The sequence below is a fragment of the Argentina anserina genome, chromosome 7, assembly GCF_933775445.1.
Source record: "Argentina anserina chromosome 7, drPotAnse1.1, whole genome shotgun sequence".
Classification (NCBI taxonomy): Eukaryota; Viridiplantae; Streptophyta; class Magnoliopsida; order Rosales; family Rosaceae; genus Argentina; species Argentina anserina.
The window spans coordinates 20,451,024-20,467,833 of NC_065878.1; the positions used below are offsets into that span (position 1 = coordinate 20,451,024).

Consider the following 16,810-nt stretch of genomic DNA (forward strand, 5'->3'; position numbering starts at 1 on the left):
TAGGCTCCCTTTTTAAGTTTCAACAAAACGTGAAACAAATCAAGCACTCTTACGGAAATGATTCAAATGAACTTTGCCCCAAGGTCTTGCGAATACTAAACACCAATGTTTATCGAAAACACACGTTCTTATTGCATAATGGTATTCTCCAAACATAGAGGCGTCAGGATATGACCAGAAGGCCCTCGACCCCATGGTTCCACCAACACCAGCACACACAGAAAAACAAACACAACCAAACCAAACTAAAAGACAACAACCCGAAACCAAACAAACTCCTAACGGGTCTTACGTCGCCGTTATCCGAGTAGCCTCAGCCCATTCGCAGAAACCACTCAGATCACAACACGTAATCCCCACTTATTTATAATAATATTGAAATAAATTAAGAACCACGCCAAATAGATCTGGAGGGGGCTTTAGATGGCGAGGACCAGACCCGGAACCGACTTCCCGACCCGGTTGGAGCTCTCCCAGACGGAGGGGCAGTGGTACGAGGTAATCTCGGACGCCGATTTCGCAAACTTGGACGGCGCAGATTTGGCGGCAGAGTTCCCGAGGCGGGTGACGGTGAGGGAAGTGTTGAAGTACTCCCTAACCTGGGTGATTATCCCATCCTTGACAGTCCAGGCGTGCACCCAGAAGATTTCCTGCACCTGATCACAGCCCTCCACTAGGACTACTGGCCCGACGGAGCAGATAGACTGAGGCTTAAACTCAAACGACGCGTCGTTTTTACCGGTGAGCATGCGCATCAAGAACTGGTGGGTCGGGGGACCATGAAACCACCACTCGAGGTCGGCGGCGACGATGGTGTGGACGGTGGCCACGTCACGGGAGCTCAGGGCCTCATAGAGGGTCAGAACCAGCCGGTGATTGCTGGAGTCGGAGTCGGTTGCCTGAGATAACGCCAGTTCTAGCCTAAGCCCACGAGGCGGGTGTGCTGAGCAAATAGGTGGGTTTGTAATGGGGAAGATGAAGATGAATGTGGTGAAGAACGAAGAAGAAGAAGGAGTTGGGGTTTTTGCGTTGCAGATGAGGGTGGATTTTATAGGCCAGGTGGATGGGTGATGAGGATGATGGGTTTGGAATTCTCTACGGCCGTTTTTGCGTCTTTGTCGATCTAGCCGACCAATGAGAGGCGGTTGAATTTTGGAGAAGGCGTGTGAAGGTGACGTGGCGTATAGCGAGTGGTTTGGTGGTGGAGGGTACGTGTAGGGGTGCGGTGCCGTATCCGAAAATTTTGGTGGGTGCGAGGAAGGTGGGAACTGCGAAGAGTGTGAAGTGAAGGAGGACACGGAGAGTGAGGGAATCGAGCCAACTAAATTTGACGAAGTCGACCTCACAATTAAACACCTTAATCAGTGTGTTTCTGATTTTAGCTTAGTTGCTAAGTAGGATTAGAGTCAGTCTAATTACTTTACGCTAATGGCTTCGTGGTCAGTAGCCAGTAGCCACTACTTTTTTGGCCGGTGGCGGTCACTAGCCTTTAACCATATGTTACTACTTTATGCAGTAATGCTTCTAATTCTATAATCGTATGCTTCTAATTCGTGGTGAAAGTTATGACGTTTATTAAACCCATATGTTAAATCTAATGAAACGAGTTTGACTTTGATATGAAAACACGATTGGAATCTATACATGTATGATTGTTTATTTGTCGATATATTCTTACTGTGTTAATGATAGTTTAAGTTTTAAGTCTTTTAACCCTTGGTTCTAGGATTGAGAGGTTCTCAAACAAATAATATACCACTTGAGATCTTTCAAGGGTTTCAAAGGGGCTTTACTCGATCTTATGTCAAAGGGTCGGTGGAAAATTATTTAACTATGGTCCTCGATCACAATCTTTGCAATTACATATGATTCACTTAAACTAGACATTGAGTAAAGATGAAATCTGATATCAAATTAAGGGTCGAAAGAGGTGGTTGTAAACTGAAGCCGATCGATTTTTCAACTTTACAAAAGTAGGTATGTGTAGCCCCTTCTGGAAATGAAGCAAGGAATAACCTGGTTAACTTGAAAGCGAGGATTGCAAAAGTGGAACCTGATGGAAACCCATGCACGTTGATAATATTTATATGGTCCACAAATTGGTGGCGTCATGGGCAAATAGAAGGAAGGTATTCCCTTTTTCATTTTAGGTAGTTGCTGATATGGACTATCTAGTCACAGCAATACGAAAGTGCTTTTCTTCACAGGTGGAACTAAACTTGATCATGATTCTCCATTGAAGGATTCAGAGTTTGATGTCACTGAACCAATTCTGGATGGCGTATTTATGAACATGGAGTATAGGCGTATAGCAGTAGTCTTCATAGGCAACTAGTTGAACCAAGCAGGCTGTGTGTAATGATCAGAGAAAATCTTCATCAGATCCTGAATTACTATAGGGGATGCTTTGAATTTATTCTTTGGTTGAATTTTTTCTTTTAAAATTTGAAAGTCAAATTGATACATAGTAAGGGAAATATAATGGGTTTAACACCTCAAATGCATAAGTATAAGAACTTAAACTAAATAAATCTAATTATGCGATTTCTTAAACTTTCCAGTCTCTAATGACCTATAACCTCTTCTTCTCTTCATTTTCTATAGATTCAACATTTTTTTCACAATATAAATTGATTAATAATAACCTAGTATTCCAAAAACAATGAATCATAGATTGATAGATACATCAAGCATTCAAGGAGAACGAGAAATTAAAATAAACCTTAGACAAACCTAGGTTACCCAACGGCAACAATTTCCAGCAAGTAATCCTCAATTGAGTAATTCGTCCCTTAGTCCCTCACATCATCACATCCCTCCCAATAATTTTTGTAAACTAGCCTCATTGTTGACACAGGCCGGCAACCGACGGAGGTGGAGCCGTGGAGGGCGCATCAAAACTAGTGGTTTTGGCAGAGATGGTTCAATCGGGAGAATTAGGGATTTGAGAGATTGAGGTAATCAGTTGAGGAAGAAAAATATTAGAATAATTAAGCTGAGAAAGTGAGAAGGTTATTGAGTAGTGGTACGGATTCAGTGTGAGAATGCTTCAGTAGAGCCAACATTAAAAAACAAATTTAATTAATACTAGTTTTTGTTTTTTTTTTCAAGTTGTTGAGAGATGCTCAAGCATCCCATGCTTAGCCGTAGATCCGCCCTTGATCTCATCATTTACGTTACATGCATTATGTACATACGTACTAAGCTAGCTCTATTACAGAAACCCCGAAACAGCATTTTGATCTTAGACTAGATTAGGGTTTGACAGTTGACTCACGATGTGTATGTGCAGCACAGCAAACCACTGATCTGTTTGCCCATCGGACTATCAAAATAGAGTCGCTTTCAGGGGAATAATCGAAGACAAATTATTTTTGTGTTCTTCTTAGCAAAAGGGCAGCCCCCATATATATATAGTACAAAAATACTCGACTGGACTCACACCATCTGATGGTGCAATTCACTCATTGTGTACCATGGCATCCTAATCAGACAGCTAGCAAGAGTAGTTCATGGTTTACCGGCCACCAGACATGAAGGACTGGTTTCATGGCTGTCCTGTACTCGCTCTCTCGATCATCACCTCGAAAACAACAGGTTTTAGGTTTAAGAGTACAGTGTGCCAAGTTGTTTAGGTCAGATTAACTCGTTCATTCCCATAATGGATATGCCACGTCCTATCCCACTCTAATATTTTCCAAAGTATCATGGTAAGTGACAAGAACTGGCACTAGTTGTGCAATTATATATCAAGTGGATTGAGATATTAGTCTGGTCACTTTTTCCCCCGGAACGGCATCAATTTGTAGATTCTTATAATAATACGGATTCAAAATTGGGTAAATGACCTAATTAACTTGGCAATATTCACATGAACATTGTAAATAGGTTGGATTGTGGTGAGTTTAGGGTTGCATTAGTGGTCATTGATTCGGATCTAGTAGCTAGGCAGATACGTACCTAACCAGTCGAATCTCTAGGGCCATCTCCAGTGGTTCTGTCAAATGACAGGATGGAGGAAAAATGGAAAAAAAATGGCAGAGCAGCTCAATTACAGTGGAAGTGTCAAATCCTACGTGCTCCTAGGTGGATTTGATATTAGAGCTCGCACTGTCAAATTTGACAGGGCTCAAAACACTGTCAAATTCTTCTTCCTGTCCCTCTCCCTCTCCATACAGAAGCTATTGAATCCATTGTCTTTTTCCACAATCAAATCGATCTTCTTATCATCTCCTTCAAAATCGCACTTTCTCCACTCACAATCTTCTGTTCATTTACTAAATTAGAAGAAATTTCTAGAATCCTAGAAGATCTGGGTGAGATTATTATGTTTTGTTTGGCTGGGTTTTACAGGGTATATTCACAAGTTGGCTTGAATTTTATCGCATAAATCATGACATGGGTTTCAATCTGCAATTTTTGGAGAGAGAGAGAGAGAGAGAGAGAGTTTCCTGATATGCTGTAGGTGAGAAGGGTAGAAGATACGAATATAAGAAAGAAGGTTGGAGCCTGAGGAGTATGAATTGGGGGAAGTATGAACAAATAACTTTTTTAAATACAAAAATACTATAAATGAACTTGAAATATAACATATCCATTGGAGTGAAATTATGTCAAAATTGACACCGCTAAGTCACATGTTATATTTTGAATTTGTCAAAATCAAAAAATATTTTCATTGGAGATGCTCTTATGTGTTCGGCTTTTTTTTTTAAGTACAATATACATGTGACTCGAAAGATGTCATATGTCGAGTCTTTGGCAATTAATTCGAATATCCCCTTACACTAGGCAATTGAAATATGTCATACGTACAACCAGTCTAATTCTTCAATTTGTTTCTCCCGATATATACTATTCCAACGTATTCACGTATAATATGCTATCAGATGAGTATATATATAGGATATGATGCCCAGAAGCATATATTGTAGGACTGACGTTATATGATATTCCGATGTAATTTCACAGTAAGAGATGATCGATGATGTTGATATAAGATCTTACTAGTTCATATTGTCAAATTGTGCATATCGCTCATTCCATCGGGAAACATAGAAAACATAAGGTACGTGCCGGATTTAAAAATGACACTGGAGACTGTTTTAATTTATCGTGTATTACGGGTGGTGTTAACATCGTGATCGAAATTGCAAAGTTGCGCTTTGATAATTGATAGGAAGATGAACCTTTGGGTGAATCGAGAGTTTAAATTGAACCCTAAATACCAAGTTAATTGGGATAAGGTTTTGTTCTTTTCAGGGTGAACTTACTGAACCATGGACCTTATCAATTTGTGAAACTGAACATGCTGCAAATTAAGAATAAATCATCCCATGTCAAACAACAGTTTACTGGAAGAATAAACGAGAAATGAGCAATTGTTTCCTTAAAACTAGCAGATATTAGAGAACAGGGTTAATTACAGACGAAGAAATGACTTTTGTGTTGGGGAAAAGAAGTCACTTTGTATATCAATGTGCTATGCTTGGGATCATCGGATGTCTGAAACATTTAGGCCTTCACAGCCGGCGCTTCCACATCCATGCCGGAATAAGGATCCTTCTTTTGCAAGGGGTCAGAAGTTTTGTATAGAACAGCAAGTGTAGCTGTACTAATTATGATCAATACACTCATTCCAATTGCGTCGAGAGGTCGTGTAGATATACTGTAACGAAAGTGTAGACCACAAACAACATATTGGGAAAAATAGATTACTTGGAACAGAAATACAATGAGCATCTTATGTGCCTGTTCATGCGGCTTCTCTTTCCCATTTTCGCAGTAAAACCTTCGAAGCTTTGAAACATCTTCCGGTCTCCATCTGCACAGAAGAAAGAGGTGGTGGCACCACCTTGGATGGTGGTACAAACACAGTATGGTGAGAAGTAAATTGATAATTTGGACATTTACTTCGAACCATAAATCGTGCTCGGACTTGATTACTAGTTTGTGTTTCAACAATCCGCTTAGGAGAAGAAGCATAGAGATTAATGAAGCACAAACACAGATGAACCACAGAAGATGAAGTATCTTTAATGGCTGTCTGATCCATGCTTTGAAAAGGTCCACTTTCTCTTTGAAGGAAGTCATCTTGAAATTTTGGAGAAACCAAAAGTGTTTATATGTTAAATCCTCAAAACTAGAGAGATATACTTGAGTATTGAGTAGATATGTATTGGTTGCCTTGACCCTTGATTACTTGGAAATAATGAGACAAATGAGTTCTTATTTTAAAAAGCAAATGAGCAATGTAAACTGTACAAAAAAGAATCAGAATTAAAACTGCAGACAAAAATCTGGTTTCTCATGGTAGAAGAAACAAGAACGCGTTCTAACGGTAAAGATTTTTCAATAATTTTCAAGCCTTAATGTCAGGGACACCACAATTATCTGTTAATTGTTTAAAATTGGTTGCGTGATCTGTTAGACACCAAAAGGATGAAATTTACTAGTCCAGGTTGGTACCATTAACAAATGAAAGTTCTTAAATACTTGCAGTCAAGAGCCACTGACTATATAGTTGAACCGAATAAAAAAATCTCATAAACTAACAAATTAATATATTAGGTATAACTTGTCAAGGGAAAGACCGACTTGCGTAGGCATGCCAAAAAATCCAACCAATCTATCTACAGTTCACGTATTATGTACAAATCGTCTGTGACAGAAAACTAGATTGGAAAGAGGAAACATAAAAATCCGTAAATAGGGAAAGAATGGTAAAGTTTATAGAGCGATTTACCACACTAAGCAGGGCGGTAAACATTGCTATCACACCGCTTAAAAGCAACTTTGCATTTAGTATCCTTCCTAAATTTATCAGCACATCTAATAAGAAAGTCTAAGCTTTTCAATTCTATGATTAACCATCTGTATGATTATGGTCCATGGAAAACAAGAACAGATGCTACTGATCTTTGGCATGAAATAGTCAGCTGTCTTTGAACTGTATTACTTTATGTCATTCGATTAAGCTATATGTTATTCTAACATACTTCATAACTAACCCAACAGAAACAATGCAAAAGTTACATATCTATAAGCAGGCTAACTAATTGGTCGAATGCAATAGTATTGCTCTGATGGTACGGAAAGAATGCTAGGTGAAGGTACCTATCTTTAAGAGTTCTAAGTCAGACAAGAACAACAAAAGAAAGAAAATGAACAATAAAAATCAGAAAAGATTGCTAATGCAGGAATATCTAAGCAGATATTTCTTCACGAACAAAGTACAATTTAACTATTAATCATCGTGTCTTAACTATTGATGAAACATTTCAAAAGAAAAAAACAAGGATGCATCTCAGCACACAAAAGATTCCTGAAAATTTTACAAACTAATCTAAGGATTTCATATACAAAACATAGATGTAATCTTATGCCCAGTGGTGCTATGTGGCTTCTCTTTGTATCAATGAGGGTGTAGGTGCGGCCATAGTTCTATCCTTACCTGTTGGATGCGATTCTTCTTGGACCGAGGAAAGTGCCCTATCTGGACTATATAGTCCTTTTGAAAATCTGCTGGGACTTGGAGAACCAATCATGCTGGTCTTAGTTGGGCTCGAGTAGTTCCCCAAAGGAGAACTTGGACCAGACCTAGGTTCCCCCACTCCATCTTCACGGGGCAAGGGTGACATTGGTAGCTGGCTCTCAATATCCGTTCCTTTTCTACAAAACTTATCCTCCACTATGTCATAGGCATTCCCCGTCCTCACTTCCTGAGCAAGAGAACACCAACAACAGAAAAGCCACAATGCGCAGTCAGACATTGCTGGTTTACCAAAACAGAAGTTATAAGAAGGCAAATTGAATCTATTTCTCATTTGGATCCTCCAGAAGCCACCATAGAGCAAACCAAAGACACAGAGAATAATGCCAGTAACTGCAAGAGACTCCCGAACAGTCTCATTGTCAATATTAACAGCAGCCAAATTAAAGATCCAGAAAGGAGCCATGCAAAATAGCATAAATGTCATTATATGAACATACATGTTCCCAAAGCCAAGTCTGTCCATATTCCACCCAAATACACAAAAGTTACAGAACAGTGCAGCATATGCAAGAGAAATGTCATCCCAAATATCCAGTATACCTCCATTCCATTTTGGGGTAGTCTCAACAATTCGATGTTCATCTCTGGATGCAAAAGAATACATTCTCTCTAATTGTTTAAACCTTAAATTTTCAGCTACTTCATCAGCGCTAAGCTGAATTTGTGCTTCCTCATCAATATCGGAATCATAATCCTTCCCAAGGGGGCTGACAATGTTGTAAATACCAGCAAATGCAGGTGCACCAATTGCAAATGTTACACATATTCCAACTCCTATGGCTGGTCGATCAGATCTCTTGTAACCCAAGTTTAAACCACATAGTGCATATTGTGCAAAGCAATTCACATGGAGCAGAACAACAACAACCATCATGTGTGCCCATTCATGTGGCTTATAAGTCCCATGTTTACAGTATATCTTTCTAAGTTTGGAAATGTCTTCTGGTTTCCATCTACAGAGAAGTACTAGGTCGTAAAACCGCTTTGGATGCATATACAAACACATAAGAGTAAAAAGTGCATTGAGAATTTGATTATTCACCTCAAACCATGCATTTCTCTGGGACTTCTTTGGTAGTGCATGGTTCAACATTCCAGTCATGACAAGAAACAAAATTGCACCTGAAACAGCAACACATGCAATCCACAGAAAAAGAGCCATGTTCATTGGATCTCTGATCCACTCTTTGCTCATTTTCATGAGCGAAGGCCAATCAATTTTCTTCGAAAAGACCCCATTGATCCTTTCTTTGAAACCATGTCCACTCGACGAAGCCACCGAGCGTGAAATCTCATCTCTATCCAGTGCTAACCGCTTAACGCTAGCAGACGCCGAACCATATTTCAGAAACTTCACCCTATCAGAAATAGCATCATGGAACCTCCTCGGATTTTCCTCACTTAATAAATTCCTTTTAGACACTGAAATGTTGTCAAACGGAACTGGAGCCTCCACTCCACCACCATTAGAGCCTTCAATTTCCTCTTTTTGCTTCCCATTACCAGTCGAAACCATTCTCAAAATCAAGACAAAAACCGACAATCAATATCAAAACTGTGACATCAACCTCGCAGTGTGCACCTTTCTCCAATATTCCCAATGAAGAGGGTTACACGGAATCTCAAGCATAAACAGATGAAAAGTGCCCCTCTGGAATATAACTGAAGCAAGGAATCTACAAGCAAAATAAACAGATAGAATTCAAACTCAAGAAGCAAACCCAAATCACAAATCAACCAACACTCAAATCCCAAATACAGATACCAAGAATTAGACCCAGTTCAGATAAATTGCCACAGTGAACAACAGAAACTGATTATAAAGAACCAAACTTTCATCAACAAGAGTGGTCACACAAACAATTGCTAGTAACCCAGAAACTAAAACAACAGATTTGACCGAAAAATCATAACAACTCTACCCAGAACAAAAAAAAACAGGCACACAATTCAACCATTCAAGCAAAAACTACATGAACAAAGCAAACAAATGGAACCTTTATCAATGAAGAAATGAGAGCATGTAGAACAAAGCTTTGGATGTACCTTAAGAACGGTGGAGGGGCATGATAGACAGAGCAGAACAACAACAAGCTCTCATTGAAGGCTGCAAGTTACAAAAGGTGGGAGGTCAAACAAAGCGTTTTAAGTGGCTGTCATTTCCGTACGAAGGAAACCCCTGTACCGCTGTACGTCGTCGTTTTGAAGATTAGCAACCACGAAGCGGCGTCGTTTAAAAGAAAACATGAGTGGGGCTCGACTTTTCGCGCTGGTTAATAATGCATTAAGGGGTTTAATCAACCTTTTTGCCGCGTGTGGACTGTGTCTTCTCAATTATAGGAGGAATCGTATTCTCTCTTTGGATTATCAAATAGAATAGGCTCAAATTGCTCTCCTCAATTATTCATCTCCCAACTAACTACATCTTCGTCATCGTAATGATTTCCATTATAATTCTTGAGGATGATGTACCACCATAATGAATGGTTGAATACTTGAATTGCCCGAAAGATCATCTTGATATAGTGTGCAATAATTCGACCCAAGAAAAATATCTACAAGAATGTATATCATACTCAACGTGGAGTTCCATCTAATCATGGAGAAACTGTTAATCTTAGGATTATTCAGCCAGATTACCGGAATCGGAGAGCCTTCCAACACATTAGAAGGGTAAGTAGTTAAGTACTAAGTAGCATTACGAAACAATCAAGGAGAATTCAAAGTGTTTTGCTTTGGTCACCACAAGATCATATGTAGAACATAAAGAATGAATTGAACAGGGGAAGCAAAATCACCATTTCAGATGCACTTATCACCTTCTGTTATCTTTCAGATCTTCATTGCCACGGGAACTTGTATGCATAACAAGTTTACTTGTGGGAAAGTTTACTCAAGCACCAAACGAGGAATTGAAAAGAAAGACCCCATACATTATCTGATTATCACACAAAGAAACTCAATATAAGTGCACACCCACTCTGATTAGATACCAAACTTACTACAGTAATACACATCGTCAAAAGAAATGCAATTAAATTACAAATCCAGTGCAATGAAATCGAATCTTCGAAACCCAATAACAGGACCACACAACATCTTGTACTACTATTAGTTTAGGTCAGATCATCTTCCTCCAACTCCTTGGCTTTCAGCTTCTCCTTCACTCTCAGCAGTAGCGTGGTCTTCCAAGAATCCTACACGGAATTTCACGCAACAAAATTAAATTGGTTTATAATGAAAGAAAAACATTATGATTATATTTGAAGAGATGTGTACCAGTGGGGTCATGCTGTCAAATTCTTTCACCACATCAGTGAACTTAGCAACATCTTCTTCGTCAAGTGCAGCAGCAATATCCTGTCATCAAGCACAAAGCTCAAGTTAGAACCTGTTGGCAGTTAACAAACCAAATTCTTGTAGGCTACGGAGAGTTCAAGACTGGATATACATGAGTACAAGACACGTTCGAACAAAGAATAAAAGGCCGCAAGTTATCCTTTGATCAGAGATCAAAATTACTACTTGCAAACAAAATAATCCAAAAACGAACTGCTTCCAATATAAAAGCAACTCACCTTTAAAAATCTATACTCCCTTGTTCCTGAGAAAGTTGGATCCAGTTCCTGTAGAATACAATAACCATGTAATTTTTCTGAAAGATAAAGGGGCAACATGAAAATTGCAAATCGCAAATTTAAAACCTCGTATTTCTCTAATGCATTGCCGATTGCAACAGGATCTCCTTTGCAGAGTTGGCATATGCCAGCATTAAGGAGATGTCCTTTGACCCCATACTTCAGCAAGTTGTTGTTGAGTGAGTGACGTGCAATTTCCTCATATATTTGAATAGACTTGGGATATCTGCAGAATAATAATATTTGATTATTTTAATCAGTCATTCAGCAATATGTACATTGATAAGAAGCAATCACCTCTAAATACGTCTCACAACAAACCAAATTAATAATTAACATCTAGTAGATCCATTATTCACCATAATGGGTTTGACAATATAAAGCACATTAAACTAGAGAAGCCAAGAATCCACAAAAAAAAAATTCTGCAATCAGAATGATTATAAAATAAACTGAAGTTATTCAATGAAGGAAGGTCCAATCTGGTTGCATGCATTCTGGATGCTGATTACCATGTCATTCATCTTATTGTTTAGTTTGATGCAACCTTTGCTAGTTGGAAGGAAATTTCAGGCAACAAAACACCTGAGGCAATTCTTTGCAACCATATAATTCCTACCCATTTCTAATAGTTTTCAATGAACCAGCCGTGTCAAATGAAAACAAAAAAGTCATGCATATAATATCAAAGTTTCAAGAAGGCTATAATTACATATATTGACATCCAAAACCAAGCTGAACCACATAACTGCAGAAGTAAATTTGAATGACACTGATACACATTATAAAGTGTCCCTAAAGTACTGCAGGTAAAAATGATGCATTTGAATCTTATGCAAGGTTGTGCAAGGGCGATGTCATATCATACAAATAGTTGCATATAAGAACAATAATGTTGCTAAGCTTTCTGATCACAATCAGTTGCAAATATTAATGAAGTACAGTACAAATAGCAGTCACAAGAAGATCAGGTAGGCATATTCTTAGTATAGATTCACCAGCCAGACAAAAAATGGTATTCTCCACTAGAACTTACTGCAAATTATGTAGGATTCCATATCATGAACCAAAAAATAACTTTTGACTCCCAATATATTAGTAAAATGTAGACGACTTACTGTTCAATCAGAGCAGCATGATGAGCAACTTTCTGCTTGCACTGGTTGGCAGAAGTCGTAACTTCTTCATTTTGGAAAAAGTCAGCTGCTCTTTCATAGAAGTCAATAGCCTTCTCAGTCTTTTGTTGCTCTTCATATAACTCGGCAATTTCCTGATTGGAGAAAAAACATATCCCCATGTTACAGAACAACTATAACTTTTTCTTATTGCATTTAGGCTACAGAGTGGACTGCAGAAACATCTAGAATCAAGAAGAAAGCAACGAACACTAGAACCATTATCAGATTACATAATGTTTTGGTCACTTAATTTGCATCTTCCGTTTTTCTTTTATACACCTTAAGAATATAGTCTAACATTTCAACTCCTTATAATATTACCTCCTATTTTACATTTGTCTACTTCCAAGACCAGTTCCTCTTATCGTATCACTCATACTCTCATAGGTGTCCCAGATCAATGCAAGCATTTTAATCCTGGGAGAGTAGGCTTGTGACAGAACCTAAACAGGTGGAGGGTAGTCTACGTATGTTCACTTCAATAAAATCACACTAAAGTATGCCCCTAAATCCTTGGCCTAGGAGGATCCTCCATGCGGCAACAGGTTAGCAGGAAAAGAAAGTACCTTATAGTATCTTGCAGCCATATTCAGCCTTCCAATATCACATAGCAAATTTACACCCTGCTCTAGGCAAGAAATGGCCTCTGCAGGATACAAGAATCAATATGTATGATTACAGACTACCCTATGTATAGATAGGTAGAAATAATAGAAGAACAGAAAATTAAGAATTCAAATGCAGATAGAAATGGCTCCTGTCTATTCCAAGAAGGCTAAGTACCAGCTAAGTACAACAAATTTTGTAATTTAAACCTAAAAAACTTGATTTTAGGTACGTTAAATAACCAAGAACACAAATTATAGCTCAATTCATGAGACTATCTCTGTCTGGAGTGCTGAAATGCAAAGAACCCCTTCCTCACTGACTAATTGATTTTTTTTTCTGTATGATCTGTGAGCCAAAGCCACACATGTAAGATGTAAAATAACATACCATCAAAAGATGTTTTCTTGTAGCAATGCGCGGCATCAACATAAGCTGTGGCAGCTTCATGTTTGCTTTCAGTCTACATGGAAAAGTATCATCATCATCTTTTGTTCAAAGCATTATACAACAAATAAAGAATCCCCGAGTGTGAAACACCAAAAGCACCAACCTTCAAGTGACAGTTTGCCAACTTCACATATGTTTCCCCAGCTTTGTTAACTGAAACACCATATCATAAAGATCAGAATGCAATAAAAACGGCGCATTTCACAGAATAAGCAAAAGCATTACTTCCAAATAAATGAGCATACGGACCGATACATGTTGGCTTTCTACCATCTCATACAAAAACTCTTAATTTTTCGACAATATTTTGTACTTCTTTAAAGCAATTTCCAATCTCTTAACGCAACTCTGGAACATCATTAACTTATAATTACGCTAATTTTACACAATTAGTCCAAAATCAAACCCTAAACCATCAATTAAGTTGAAAATTCATACTTAACATAATTAACAGATCCTCAATAAACACTAATATCTTCCAAGATTCAAACACGACTAAATCCAATAGTGATTCGATTCAATCACACAAAATATCAAACGCAAAGAAACTCCTAGATCGCCGATCCTTCGTTAAATCCCTACCAAAACTTTACCGCAAAACCAAACCAATACAGAAAACCGGAGAATCAAAACAATCGGAGCGAAATCGAAGATGTTAGAGAGAGAGAGAAAAACTCACAGGATTTGGCGAGCTTGTAAGAATTGGCGGCTTTATCGAAGAGTTCGGCGGCGTCTTCGTATTTGGAGCTGAAGAGGCCCCAACCGCTGAGCTTCTTCTCCGCTTTGCGTTCGAAATCTTCAGCCTTTGCAATCTGATCGGCCATTTGGTTTTGGATTTTTGACCGAAAGAAATGAAAGGGTTTGAGTGGAATGGAAGGAAGAAAACAAGTCTTGAAGAGCTTGAGATTTATGTGAGGACGGGTGACGCGGCTAAGTCAAGCAAAGCGGGCTTTATATCCTCCAAAGGCCCAAGGTTGTTTAAGTTAAGGCCCATAAGGATTTGTCAACTGCTCAACTATGAACTATTATTCTCTCTTTTGTCACCATGCCAGTCAGAAGTTGTGTTTGATCACAGTTGTGTGAATATGGTTGAGATGATTTTTCTGTTATAGAGAATCAAACAGATTTAACTTCTTCTACTTATGTATAAAAGCATTAATCCAACGTCACTCAATGCATGATTGTATCGATAGCTTTCAATATTCGCATTAATAGATACCTAAAACTTGCATGAATAATTGATATCAAAGTTTTTGTGTCGAATTTGAATTTGACAACTTCTTCATCTCGATCTACACTCAAACCCATCAGTTAATGTTTTATTCAAGGATTAAATACTTGTGACTTATACGTTAGGTGTAAAAACTGTTTTGTCTTTCTACTTTCAAATTTAATATGTATATCCTTTAATTATTATTTTTAACAGTTTTGTTCATTCAGTTAGTTGACCGTCAAAGAATTTCGTTAAGCCGTTAAAATGTCTAAAACACCCCCAATTCAAATCAGATTTTTCTTTCTTTCTTTTCTTATGACTTTTTTTATTTTCTCTTTTAGTTTTTATTTTTGTTTTTCTTGTTTTTAAATTTAATTATGTGCTATCAAATATATATAATTGTAATCAACACAAATTATCAAATTAATGGTAAACAATGCCTAAAATGACATGTGAGTGCTAGTACTCAAATCTAGTTAGAAACTTCCTTTATATTATGATGCTCTACAAATGTATTTTGATTATTTTCTACAATGCTAAGACAAGAAAGACTTCTACTATCATAACCATACTTTGATGCAAAAATAGTTTCAAATTATTTATTTCCAACTTGTTGTTAAGAAATTGTCATTAATTCTCCTATTACTGCACAAGCAAATTAATAAAATTTCCAACAATGGGTTTGGGTGCTCTGACCAAAGGAAGAAAAAATATTAAAAAGTAATGTTTGGAACTAAACCTCTTGTCGTACGACAATGATTAGATTATAATTAGAAACATAGTGCAATTACTAGTAATAAAGTTTTCAAGCAATGCATTCACTATCATTTGCTCTAAGTTTGAGTTTTGAAGCACACATATATGGGGAGAGTCATTTCATTTTACTTGTTTTACATCTGCTCCAAGTTCTCGTAAGCGTTCAACAAAATTACAGATAACTTGATAGGGAGTAAGATCGTCATTCTCTTGTTTACAATTAATTTGATAATTTGTGTTGATTACAATTATATATATTTGATAGCACATATGATGAATTAAATTTAAAAACAAGAAAGACAAAAAGAAAAACCAAAAGAGAAAATAAAAAAGACATAAGAAAAGAAAGCAAAAACCTGAATTGGGGGTATTCTAGATATTTTAACGGCTTAATGGAATTTTTTAACGGTCAACTAACGGAATGGACAAAACTGTTAAAAAATAAGAGTTAAAGGATATACATATTAAATTTGAAAGTAGAATGACAAAACTGTTAAAAATAAGAGTTAAAGAACATACAGATTAAATTTGAAAATAAAAGGACAAAACTGTTTTTACACCTAAAATATAAGGTGTCACAAGTATTTAATGAATTGGAAGAAATATGAATATGAATATACATGAACTTTTAAAAATATGGAAGGTTAAAAAAATGTCGTTATGCCTAGTGTGCAGTGGCACATGGTCAAAAAATTTTGAAGGTTAAAAAAAAATTTGTATCAAAATGGTTTGAGTCTTGGATGTGTGTGTGGAACTAAGATGCATGGAATCGGGTGTGGGTACGTGGAAGCGAAGCGTTTAGAAACGCGGAAGTGATTTTTTTCAAAAATTAAGGAAGCGGGTGCGTTTTGGAATCGTCAGAATAATAAATATATATTATATACTATTTTTATCTTTTATTTTTCCAGTTTTAAAATAACTTGATAACTATTAATAACTTCTTTTTCAAACCATGATTATCCTTGGTTATAGCAATATTAAAGCTTCCTTTCAAAATTCAAACAAAAGAAGGTCTAGTATAGTGTGAAGGTATTGGCCATGTGCAAGTCAAAGAGACATCACTAGATGAAATTGAATAAAAAAATGTTCGTTTTCTCTCTGTCTCGTCAAGATTTTCTTCATATCTCTCCCCAGCTCTTTCTCTTTTCTCTGACACATTAGATCAATTGATGCTATTCATCTTTAACCGCTTGAAGAAATTGAAAGAAGATGAGACGACAAGAAGAGACTCAAGACATTGATTGATGAAATAGAGGAAGGGAAGGAATCGCGCTTCCAATTTGGAAGCCAACGCTTCCGCCGCGCTTCCACCGCGCTTCCAGTTTGGAAGCTAACGCTTCCGTCGTGCTCCCAAACCCTCCTTTTCTGGAATCGCGCTTCCGCTTCTGAAGCAGGAATCATCAAGACAAGCTTC

At 37.5% G+C, this 16,810-nt stretch overlaps 3 protein-coding genes across 3 annotated transcripts; all 3 read right to left on the reverse strand.

Moving 5' to 3' along the window:
* Positions 1 to 108: 108 nt before the first annotated feature.
* Positions 109 to 1,017, reverse strand: LOC126802324 (wound-induced protein 1). Its single transcript, XM_050529937.1, has one exon. The coding sequence runs from the start codon at positions 753 to 755 to the stop codon at positions 420 to 422; it is 336 nt and encodes a 111-aa protein (XP_050385894.1). The 5' UTR covers positions 756 to 1,017; the 3' UTR covers positions 109 to 419.
* A 6,054-nt stretch (positions 1,018 to 7,071) lies between these two features.
* Positions 7,072 to 9,720, reverse strand: LOC126802306 (uncharacterized). The gene is made up of 2 exons (XM_050529916.1): positions 9,602 to 9,720; positions 7,072 to 9,231 (listed from the first exon to the last, which is right to left on the reverse strand). Exon 2 carries the CDS (start codon positions 9,069 to 9,071, stop codon positions 7,395 to 7,397), a length of 1,677 nt encoding a protein of 558 aa, XP_050385873.1. The 5' UTR covers positions 9,072 to 9,231; positions 9,602 to 9,720; the 3' UTR covers positions 7,072 to 7,394.
* A 794-nt stretch (positions 9,721 to 10,514) lies between these two features.
* On the reverse strand, positions 10,515 to 14,321 carry LOC126802315 (alpha-soluble NSF attachment protein 2). Its single transcript, XM_050529926.1, has 9 exons — positions 14,107 to 14,321; positions 13,531 to 13,580; positions 13,368 to 13,440; positions 12,938 to 13,017; positions 12,312 to 12,463; positions 11,260 to 11,419; positions 11,134 to 11,181; positions 10,835 to 10,915; positions 10,515 to 10,752 (listed from the first exon to the last, which is right to left on the reverse strand). Exons 1-9 carry the CDS (start codon positions 14,249 to 14,251, stop codon positions 10,672 to 10,674), a joined length of 870 nt encoding a protein of 289 aa, XP_050385883.1. The 5' UTR covers positions 14,252 to 14,321; the 3' UTR covers positions 10,515 to 10,671.
* Between the last annotated feature and the right edge of the window lie 2,489 nt (positions 14,322 to 16,810).